The sequence below is a fragment of the Megalops cyprinoides genome, chromosome 6 (assembly GCF_013368585.1).
Source record: "Megalops cyprinoides isolate fMegCyp1 chromosome 6, fMegCyp1.pri, whole genome shotgun sequence".
In the NCBI taxonomy this organism is placed as follows: Eukaryota; Metazoa; Chordata; class Actinopteri; order Elopiformes; family Megalopidae; genus Megalops; species Megalops cyprinoides.
Genome location: NC_050588.1, coordinates 32,751,116 through 32,763,405, shown reverse-complemented (window position 1 = coordinate 32,763,405; position 12,290 = coordinate 32,751,116). Strand labels below are relative to the sequence as shown.

Sequence of the window (12,290 nt, the reverse complement as noted above, 5' to 3'; positions counted from 1 at the left end):
TTATGGGGGGGGGGGGGGGTGTTGTGGGGGGCTGGGGGGGGTGAGAGTCAGTATTGATTAATGTTTAGTGATTTAGTCAGTCAAAATAAGAATGCTTGCAGTCCAACTTCCTTGCTGGTACCATTTGGCAGCCATGAACACGGTATATATGACAATATACATATACATATATCTGTCATTTATGAATGGCCTTGCTATTGACAGCAATGGCCATTTTAGAAAGTGGCTAATGGTGCAGTCACATAGAGTATAATTGTGCACATTTGTAGCACTGATTTTGCACCATTTGTGAGCTGGTTTTACTTATCTTCTTAGATAAACAGACTACAGCGGAAATATGTGTTAAATAGAGGCCATAGTCTAACATATCCGTGCTCATCTTATTACAAAAGTTCATTTGGTTTGTGTGACAATCTTGGAGCTGAGAGCCTGAGAGAAAAGGACTAGACCCTGGACTTTCAAAGACACGCTACCACCTAACCCCAATGCGCTCTGTCCTTAAACATTACAAACACATTCAATCAAGCGTTATGTTCTTCGTTCTTACATAACTGTTAAACTCTTTACAGCATATTAGGTGCTGCCAGCATATGGAGTGCTGGGACCCCATATGCCATCATATATTGCAAGTCCCTTAAGACTTTGATATTCCAGATGTGGTATGCAATCAATAGTGTGAGGTCTTTAGCATGCCTGCCAGCATAACTGTGCTTGCACTGATGATGGCTGTTGAGCCAAAATGTTTAGAAAAATTCTTATACACTCATGTTTCTGCTACACCACACTGGGGCAGCAGTGGAAAGGAGCAGGCCTCGTAACTGCAAAAAGTTGCTCGTTTGACTCCCGCCGGTGTACCCTTGGGCCGTGTGCTTAACCCAGCACTGCCTCAGTTAACATCCTGCTATATAAATGGATAACGTGAAAACTGTACCCTGTGTAAGTGGATCTGGATGAGAGCATCTGCTGAGCAACAAAATGAAAATGTTTCCCTCACCATTAAAATTTTTTGATTTGTTTTTCCCCCAGACTCAAAGTTTGCGTCCATTGCTTTGTGTTTTGAACTTTGATAACTTTGGACCAGTACACCATGAGCTAGCCTCCAGTTCCAACTTAATCAAGAGCGTGATCTCTCTCGGATGAACATTATATTCTTACACAGCATGTTTCATTACTTTCTGGTGCCTTTCATCCACAAACATTTAGTGTTAAATCAACTCTAACTGAGTTCATATGAGTCCTACAGGGCTAAAACACATTCCATCAGAGCTAATTTCACACCGAAATGTTTTCTGCGCATGGGGTTGAACAGTTAAGTAGAGGAGGGAAAGTTGCACTTGCTTTAATTACCGAAGTTAACCACAAAGCACTTTGCGGAGAAGTCTCAGTGAGTGTGATTGGTGAGTGTGTAATTCTATTCTTTATGATTGCAATACTTCCTTTCCATTCTGTGCACTCAGATGAAGAAAAAAATAATAGAATTGCTAAGAAGTCTCTGGTAAGGTGTGTACATGTGTGTGTATAAGTGAATCTGTGGAATAAGTTTGTGTGTCTGTATCTGTATCTGTATCAGTGTGTACGCGCATCTGAGTAACTGCAGTACTCACAAGCGATGATATTGCCATATCTGTTCTTGTTGCGGTTCTCATCTTTCTTGGCAGTGTCCCAGGGAGCCGTCTGCCCTTCGGCCAGCCCCTGCAATGACATTAGACACTGTCACACATTCCTCCAGGGCAGAAGCATCCATGGAAATAGTTTGCCCAATGCAGCTGTTAAAATGAACAAAATGTGTCCGCTGGGAAAAGAAAAAAAAAAAAACACCTATATACAGTAAACCAGAGTTTTAAAAAAAGTTAAAACCAACACTACACAGAGTGAAAATTACTGTACCGATTCGATTTGTCTCATCAACAAGGAGTAACTTAAATCAAAGCTGCTCATTACAAACTGATAAAACTGCAGTGCCCTTAACTGACAAGTCAAACGAAGAAATGCACCATTAAAACAGTCATATTGCAGTCTTTCTTTTATTTATTTTTTTAAATCAATTTTAATTCTTAATCTTCTCATCCTCTCTGTCACCAGTTCTTTTGAGCATTACCAGCTTGTATAAACAGAGTCTTCACCCTTCACTGCAAGCCCTTCTGGCGCTTATATTTCGGATGACAGCGTTCTGTACAAAGTATTACCCACGGTGAGACGGGTAGCCATGGCCCAAAGCATCAAATTTGTGATTGAAGCACCCCCCTGCCCCCGGGCGAGATGGGGACAGACCGACACAGGCCAGCTGACACAAGTGCAGGGGAAGGCAAGTGAGGTGTGGACAGGCACAGCATGGTCACTCTGCAAGGACACTAGATCTATCAAAGCCCTTATACTGCCTTCCACGCACGTCCCTTACAATCTAATGTGACAGGGCTGTGGCACTCCACTTGCTCCGGCTACGCGTGGAATGACGGGCAGATGAATACTTCAGACAAGTGGAAATATGCTCAGGTGGCTTTGCGGGAGGGAGGAAGGGGGGTGGTGGTCGTCTGAAAAAGGGATTGTGAGAAGACCCAGCAGACAGATGCTATTAACTAGAACGGCTGCTAAGCATAACGAAAGTGGCAGACTTGACCCATTCTTAACTACTTCAAGCAGATACGTTTGAACTGATGGACATCTTCAAGCACATCTTCACAAAAAAGTTTAGAACAATCTTCCCCAGCTGTGCTGCTGAAGTCTGAGAACCCACCCCCATCCCTACCTAAATAGCTCAATGAAATACATCTCATCAGCCTTTTGGAGAAGGACAGGAAGTCACTGTCCAGCTTTCAGTTCACTTGGGTGTCCTGTGAAAAGCTACTCATGTATACTAATACTACAAATCTCTGCAACACATCGAAAACACACACAGTACACTTGATTGAAAACATTCCTCGATTTGTTATTTCAGGGCAAAGATCAAGACCTTGACTTGTAAATCAAAAATGAATAATGTGTGTTTGGAAAGATTTGTTGGTTCACATTTCTATAATAAAGAATATGTCAACTTAAGTTGAAATGTAATATCCCATTTTAATGAAACCAACTGCACAGAGAAAGTGGCCTCCAAATTATTTAATTGGCTAGAATATAGACTGTAGATTCTAAGATCTAGATTCTACTGAAAAGCAATCATGCAGTAATCTGGGATTTTCATAAATTTTTTGTTTTTAATTAGAAACAATCCAGCTCACCACATCCACCCCTCTGAGCATGCAAATAAATACTATTATTTATGGTACAGATAATAATTTTAAAAAGAGCAATAATTATAATAATAATTCCCTTGATGCCAAGTGTGGATTGTAAATGTGTTTCCATCGGTACCCTAACACCCCAATTTCCCCCAAGGTAAGTCTTAATGCGTTCCCCAAAGGTTACCAAGGAAAAGCTTCATTTAATTCAATATTAAACCTTCTAGCAATTTTAAATTAGACAAGTAGATGTTTTTAAAGATTAGCAGGAGTCTATAAATGTTTTTAAAGATTAGTGGTAGACCTATAATTTGTAATCAATCTACCTAAAAACAGATAGATTTCAATCTTCATAATGAGGCTTTTCCCATCCTGACTACATCTTACCTTAATTTAAATAACGCTCTGGATCAGAACGTCTGCTAAATTAATGTAAAATAAACAAAAATCTAGAAACTGAACTACATGAGTGTTTTATTCAGCGTTCTCAAACACTTTTGGCTAGCAAAAGAGTCTGTGCTTCACGTGCCTGTGACAGACTGTACGGTGGGACCCATATGGAGCTCCTTCAAAAATTGTGGGGACAAATCTGTCACCGGTGCCTAATTTATGCTGAATTGTCCTTTAGCATCCGTTAAAGGAGATCTGGCTAAGCCGCCACTAAGAGGACATCTGACCCACTTTTCACGGGCCCATATTCCTCATCAGTCAGTCAACCTTAAAGTGCATTTCAGCCTATTGCCAAAAACTGCTTTGGAGAGAAAAAAAAAACAAAAAAAAAAAACGCTTCTCAACCACGATAATGCTTTCAAACAGAAACTATTACTTTTGCTTTATTATATTTTTCTATTATTTTTTTATCTATTTAGTGCCTCTCTGCCGTCTGCACTTCACAGAGCTAACATGAGGGAGGGGCCACAGATCTGTCTCTTCAGTAAAAAAAAAAAAAAGGAGCAGAACAGCAGGCCAAGGCTGGCTGGGATCCATGTCACTCAAAGAAGGTGTGAGTGACATCCAGAAAAAAAAACCAAACAAAACAGATGGACGTTTTATGCACACAGAGAGAACATCAAAGCCTCTAGGTCCGTTGCATAACTTTATGAGCTTTCTTGTTCTGCGTAAAATAACACAAACAAGATTAAGCGATTAAACAAACTTTTACACCTTTTAGTTGTTGATTATGCTTAAAAAAAAACAGCTTCCAGGTAAACACTGTGGAGACTATTTGGCAGCTCAAAGTCTCAATCTGCACAAGGTGAGCAGCCTAATACCGCCATTCCCATATAATATGAGGGTGGGCGGGTGTTCAGAGGCACAATTACTTGCAATTTTGTACTTTAATTTGCAGAACAAATCTCTTATTCACAGGGATACAATGAACTGCACAAAGGTTTAGTACAGGGTTCTCATCTGGTGGTAGTGTGGTACAGCAGTTACACCTGGCCTGTACCCTGAAGGCTGAGGGTTCAACTCCCATGTGAACAATACCATTGTACTCTTCAGCAAGGAAGAGGTAACAAGTAATATGGAAGCTATTTAATACACATTATGTATGAATGTATATAAGTTATGTAACATGTAATATGCAAGGATATATATACACTTATATAACATAATATATACCTATATTATAGGTAACATGCATTATGGAAGCTACGTAATTTGTGATATGGAAGCTATATAATATGCAAATAGGAGCCATGTAAGTTGCCTTGGATGAGGGCACCTGTCAAGAAAATAAGCACATAATTAGGCAGAAACAATAGCTGAAAAAAGCTTATTCATGTCTGGGTTGCAGCTGCATGGGTAAAAGCAGGGAGCCCTAGGGACAGCAGTGCAGTGATTCGATTCCCTGCTTGGGCACTGCTGTACCCTCGGGCAAGGTATTTAACCCACAACTGCCTCAGTAAATATCCAGCTGTATGAATGGATAACATGTAAAAAAAAAAAAATGCAACCCATGTAAGTCGCTCTGGATAAGAGCATCTGCTAAATGCCAATAACGTAAAGTAATGGAAACTGTGTTTAGCCTTGAGAGCAGCCCTGGGCCCCTGACCCTGACCCTGACCCTAAGAGTGATGCTGGGCTCTGCCAGTTTAGGATACAGGAACGCTAGGGGCACAGTCTGCAGAGACACACACAGTTTCACAGCCATGAGAGAGTGGAGGCCATTAGTTATACACAGCAACAAATCTTTAAATGCACAACAAAGATCCACAGCCCATTTTAACCATTTACTTTATCAAACAGGTTAATGTTCTCTCACTTGGCAAGAAGCAAAGCATTTAGCATTTAATTTTTCTTTTTTGCCGTACTAAAAGAAAGAAGTCATGAAAGAGAATGTGGGTTGAACAAAGCAGGAACAATTTTTTTTTTTTTTTTTTGTGGGAGCATCTGATAACGCCAGACATGCTGGGAGCCAAAAGGAAAGCACGCAGACACCACGATCAAAGGCGGGGAATGTAAAAATTTGGATATACAAATGAGTCATCCTGTATCCCTCCAGATAAAGGCAAAGAAAACTGCTCTTTTTTAAAACATGATTAAAACACGCTACTTTGCAGCTCGTGCGCAGATACCGCCTCTGGTTACAGCCGTGCTTTGCGATTTCATCTTTGTTATGACTGACAATATAGCGAAGAACAGCAGATGTTTGTTTATTTCATTTAGGCAACTTTTTTTTTTCTCCCCTGCTCTATCTCAAGAGGGCTCGGCAGTGGGTTCACTCCACTATGAAATATTTCCAGTGCTGCGTGCCCAGACCACAAAGCTTCATCTCCTCTGTGAAAGGCACTCATTTGTCACCACGAAATGAAAAGCACTCTTTTTTTCCCCCCAACTCTTCTTTTAGCTGTGGCTGAAAAGTGACAGGCAAAACCCTTCCTCTTTTTTGGCTCAATCATGTTCTTCTGTATCGGGTGCACAATACCACGTATGACAGCACTTACATTAGCCCATCCTGCAGCCTACGTGTGTCCGGCTTTAGGGAGCTTGAACATAATGCACACCGGAACTCAGTGCCACCAGGTATAAATGTCAGCATACTGTCGCGCTGAATCTGGACAAAGCCCGATAAATAGGAGCAGATTTTGAAGAGCAGGGAGGATCTGTGGTGACAAGCAGGGATAGGACACAGTGGTCTTCATCATCCGAGTGGACATGTGGACCAGTGGAACTTCCCCTCTGGTTGTTGCTTCCACTGTAAAGGAGCTACATGTGTGGAAAATGCTCTTTACTTCAGCAGTAGAAGGCCGTAGTGCTGACTGCTGAAAGTGTTTGCCTGTCGGCGCTCAATGAGCCTGAGTGGGAGAGAGGTGCATAATTGCACAGGGCTTTACACCCCTCTGCGGCAGAGCATTCGCATCTCCTTTTGCTGTTGCGGCGGGGTACTTTCAAAATGATAAACAAAATGCTCTTAATGGAACCCCTTTCATCTCCAATCTGTAGTTTTTGAACCGATTAATATTCCAAGCTAGGGGAAAAAGAAAATGCACAAAAAAACAAGCAAATGAAAATAAAAGGGGAAAAAAAAGCAACTCCCACTCTGAATTCCCCAGCCAGCTGTAGCTGAAACGCAAGCCTGAGTGGAGGAGGGAGAGGGTCCCTGGACGCATTGAGCGGAGACAGACTGCGGCAGCTCGGTGTACTGGGACAGGAGCGGGGAGGCAGAGCTCTCTGCTCAGCAGTGGGAAGGAGGAAGGAGAGGCCGTGTTCAGTGGGCCCATCTGGACGTGGGCCAGTGTGGACAACAGGCATCAGCCAGAGGAGAGGGGCACAGAGCGGGATTCACCCTACTGCCATGTGTCTCATCCTCAGGTCTGTCCCAAACCCACATAAACGCATGCACGCCCACACACACAAACACACACACACACAGACACATACACGCACGCCCACACATGCATGCACGCACGCACGCCCACACATGCACGCATGCACGCACGCACGCACGCACACACACACACACACACGCACATACAAATACACACACATGCACACACAAGCACATGTGCATGCACACACAGAAGTACAGGGCATACATTCACATATAGTGTACAAGTGCACACACATACACACATACACACACACAGACACATACACAGACCATGCATTCACATATAGTGTACAAACACACACACACACATACGCGCGCACACTCAGACACATATACAGTGACTGCTTTCACATATAGTGTACAAGTGCACACACATACACACAGACAGACACATACACAGACCATGCATTCACATATAGTGTACAAACACACACACACACACACACACACACATACGCGCGCACACTCAGACACATATACAGTGACTGCTTTCACATATAGTGTACAAGCACACACATATAGAATATGCACATACACACACCACAATGTAGTGTTTAAATATTAACAAGATGAAATGTAGTAGATAGCCTAGCTATTCAATGTAACCATAAATTTATTTTAATTGCTCCAGTGGGTGAGTCATTTCTGCCTGCTCCATGTATTTTTGCTGCCATGCAGCTCATATAAAATATGTATAATGCAAATGCTAACAGTTGACATTAATTCTATTAATATCTGCACCGTTAAGCAAGCTGCTGTCCCTAGGATTAAATATAAATGTTACATGTGGAATAAAACAGTTAAGCGCTCACTCGATGTGGCAGGATAAACTACTGCATTACAAACAAATTAAATGTTGCAAGATATTTTCGTAAGACACGCAAGTGATGTGCCGTGTTATTAAATGATCCATTATGCGTGTAAGAAGCGGAAATTATGGTGGCGCCACATATGCACCGGATATATAAAACCCAGGCTCTGTCACTGGTCACATGTCATCACATAAAACCCAAACTCCATGTCATCGGCTGCCACGTTCGAGGCGAGACGCTTCAGCTGCGGACAGGGCGGAAAAGGTGACTGTCACTTCCATGGCACGAGAAATGATAAAAGGTTCCTTCTTCATTTTACGCCTCCCGCTGTGATTGGAATTACCTGAGCCTTTCATTACCAAGAGCAGACGTCCCACCTGCCTCTGTGTTCCTCTCTCTCTCCCTCTCTCTTCCTACGTCTATATCTCGTTTTTTTTTTTTTTTTGGCTTCTTCCCTCGCCGCCCTCCTTTTTATCCCGCCTCTGTCCTACCCTGTGTCTCCCACTCCTGCCGTCCATCTGCTGCGTCCTCTCTCTCTGTGTCACTGCGTCTGTCAGATTGTGAATAATGGCCCGATTATGCCCACAGACAAACGCAGGTGGCATCCAGTCCGCCAGATATAATTAGAGCCCTGATATCACAGTTTCTCGCGCTAGCATGTACATATTCAGGCACGCAGCCACAGGAGAGGGACGCGGAACAGGATTCATCCTTTAGCCACGCTTTTATCTTCAGGTGTGTCCCAAACCCACATAAATGCACAGACACACACACTCACAGAGACAGAGTGTGTGTGTATATATATATATATATATATATACACACACACACAGACACACACACAAAAACTAAACTCAGGAGAAACAGCCAAAGGGATGCACATTCAACAGGCAGTTGTGGTAAATAAAATAACTGCAAAACCAAAGAACTGATCCTGACTGACCCCGATGAATAGGAAGGCCTCCAATGTGTCAGAAAATTGCAAGGTGGGACTGCAGGTGAAAACACTGAAAAGGATGCGCATAAAGACAGCGTGTACGGCGGCGCGCACGTCAGAACTGACCTCAGCCTCGGCGAGATGTGAGTGAGACAGAGAGAGCCCTAAAAGCATGGCACAACACAGGCCAGCTTAAGATCATCCATCGAGAACGTTCCGGTACTCACAGCGAGCCTGCATGAGGCGCCCCCTGCTTATTCCGCCACCCATTCACCACGGATGGAAAACAAGGAGGCCTTGTTTAAATTTCCCGGCGGGGGGGGGGGGTGGGGGGGGGGCAGACGCGAGCACAAAGGGCAGCAGGCTTTGAAGAGGCAGGTACACCGAGTAAAATACGAGTGCCAAAAAAGAGCCAACTTCATTTGTGCCAGGATGGGCCTGAAATTGAGGAAGCAAATCAGGTTAGAGGGAAGCGATAAGGAAGAGGTGTTATAAAAACGTCCTCACTGATGGATGACCCTTTCAAACAACAGCCACAATTGCCGGCTTTATCAGAGCGGGGCACGGGCGAGCAAGGCGAAATGCGGCTCATGTCTACAGCCGGGAGAAGGAGAAGGGGTCTGTGTGGTACAGTGAAGAGGCTGAGTGGGCACTGGCTCCTCCATTCTGCGGTTTGAATTTGGCCCAAACAAAATAATCAGAGCTCTGAATTCTTACTTATTGTCATACACTGTACAGATACAGGTATAAGACTATCAAGGCGATACATACTTATACGCATAATAGTATCAATCATTTAATTGCCTTACTCAAGGGCACAACAGCAGTGCCCCTCTGAGTGCCCTTCTGCTTGCAAACAGCTGCACTACACTGCCACCACTTGAGGCTGTTTGTTAGTTAGCACTGCAGGCCCTGCAAGGAGCAGGAGGTGGAAAGGCTTGAGTTGTGAGTGATAGTTTGAATGGGGGGGGGGGGGGGGGGAATCCTTTGTTTTTCAGATAAAGAAAGGACAGCACATGGCAGGTTTTCAATAAAGATAAGGAAATAGGGCCAGCGTGGGCAACGGATTTAAATAAAATGGCTGGATTTAAATAAAGTAACCAATGGTCATTGACGTAAGATCAGATATGAGATGTACACAAATAGGCACAGATCCAGGGGTTGTGCTGTAGCAATACTGATTGGAAAAAACAGTAAGTATCAAGTATATTTTGTTCTTTTGGCTGGATCGATATAATTTAAACTACTTAACAAACGCCTACTATTAAAACCTTCTTATTTATACAGAATTTTGTCTGAGATTATTGAACTCACTGAACCTGACAAAATGACATCACACACAGAGCACATACTGATTGTATCAAAAGTTGAGATTTTCTGGTACAGAAGACCAGCATTGTCCAAGACAACCCCAGTAACAAGAAAATAAAAGAGAAGAAGGAGAGCTTTTTTTAAAAAAAATGCTGGGCAAGAGTTTTGTTTGATTTGAAATCTTTCCTTCCAAAAACTATCAATATTAATGACATTTTCAAATTGAGTTTGCGATAAATATTTGATAGGTACGAGATGCCTTTACTTCATCTTACAAAAAAGTCAAAGCGCAGGAAATTTGATTTAAGAATGGCGCTGATACAGCATGGAAGCCGAAAAGAAATTCAGCTGAGAGACTGCCGCACATTTCAGACCAAGAACTGGCACTCCTCAGAATCCACAGTGACTTCATATGATTCATTTCAAAATATGAGCAACGGCGAGACACCGAGGCAGCAGAAAACACAGAGCTATGATGTGTGGGGGGAGAAGATGAGAAATATTACAGGATGGATTAGTACACAGGACAGTTGCAGTAACTTATTACGGTGCATTCTGTGATGCATGTACCTCTACCAAGGTTTTTCAGTGTCTCCCCAAGCCACTCACGAAGTTGAGTTTGCTATGCTGGCTCAGCAGGAAAGATTTGTATCACATGCAAGGAAACTAATTTTCCCCAATGTACAAAAGAGTGTCCTGTGACAGCCAGTGAAATTTTTGGTAGAAAAAATTAAAACATCCTAATGAACAATTGGCTAGGAAGAAAAAAAGAACAAAATAGGCTGCTACTTTCCAGAAGCCGATACTGATTTACACACAGATGTACAGGCTTAACTTGGCAATGTTTGAATCTAATAAGGTGACACTGTCATTCAGGACATGTATTTCTTGGACAAGAATATACTACCCCTTATATTTCAGGTAACAAAATAGCTAGATAGAAGATTTGTTTTGTGTAAAGGTTTAGTTCAGTTAGTTGTTTCATTGGTTTAAAGTTGGTCTAAAGTAAATGATACAAAAGCCAAGTTGTGTTGAAGTAATTGCTAGTTATCATAACACTATTGTAAGTGTTAAAGTAAAATGTGCATTCTGTCATGTTTGTGTCTTTGCCTATTAGCACATATCACTTAACTGCTCCTACTCATAGCATGAGGCCTTCACAGACTCATGACTACTGCAAATCCCAGGGAATCACAGCTTGTATAGCACACTGTTTTACTAGAAGGTGCTTTAATTATTTTTCATATTAAAGCATTATAGCAACTACTTGTGTCCATCACCACCAGCAACATTAACTTTGTCAACATTATCATTTATCTGTCATGCAACGCATTATACACAAAAATGAATACGCGCATGCATCCTAGTGAAAATAGCATGCAAGAAATGTGTCAATGTAATTTAACAGAAGCTATGTTATTCTTTGGTAAGGTTCAGGTCAGACAGGAACATACACTGTAAATATCAAATAGCACCTTTCTTTCTATTTCCATACAATGACGCCGCAGACGGAAAACAGATATATAACCCTTATTACATTCAATCTTGACATGAATCATATGTTATATCTTACATGCACGAAAACCTCCAAGAGAAGCTTGACTGATTGGACTGTCAATACCTCTGCCCCCGTGAGAGCGTTGAGTGGAGAGTAGGTCTAAGATTGAATTCTTAGATGGCAATGAGCAAATCCTTCAGGTGTTTCAATCCCTCTGGTTTTACTCCACTAAAAAGCTATTCGGTGGAGTCCTGCAGATACCCATACAATCACGAACTGGAAACAAATACTTCACACTGCAGTGAATCTGACTGAGCAGGGGTGTTTGCACAAACGAGCATCTTAATCAAGACCGCGCACCTGGGCGGACCTTGGCTTGAGTCTGCAAGGTTATGCTGTGGTGGCTGAGAAAGGAATACTGACCATCCTTACCTCATACTCTTCCTTGAAGCCGTAGCCCTGGCCACACTTCATCTGGGTGATGTGCTGCAGGAGGTCGGCCACTCGGATGGCCGGCTGGAACTGCCCGGCTTGGTAGGACATCTCCACAGACTCGCAGCCCCCGTAAGGGTAGGTCTGGATGGTCAGCGTTGGCTGGGGTATCTCTCCATGGCTGCTGTCTGTTTAGAGTGGGGGGGGAGATGCTGTCAGGGCACACGAAGGCAGGGAGGGCAAGAGC

At 42.8% G+C, this 12,290-nt stretch overlaps 1 protein-coding gene across 1 annotated transcript in view; it reads right to left on the bottom strand.

Moving 5' to 3' along the window:
* Positions 1-12,290, bottom strand: part of ptprt (protein tyrosine phosphatase receptor type T) — a 225,580-nt gene that overhangs the window by 27,765 nt on the left and 185,525 nt on the right. Inside the window, exons 22-23 of the mRNA XM_036530574.1 lie at positions 12,044-12,231; positions 1,605-1,692 (exon numbers count right to left, since the gene is read on the bottom strand). Of these exons, the coding sequence (XP_036386467.1) occupies positions 1,605-1,692; positions 12,044-12,231 (276 nt within the window). The remainder of the gene's footprint in view (positions 1-1,604; positions 1,693-12,043; positions 12,232-12,290) is intronic.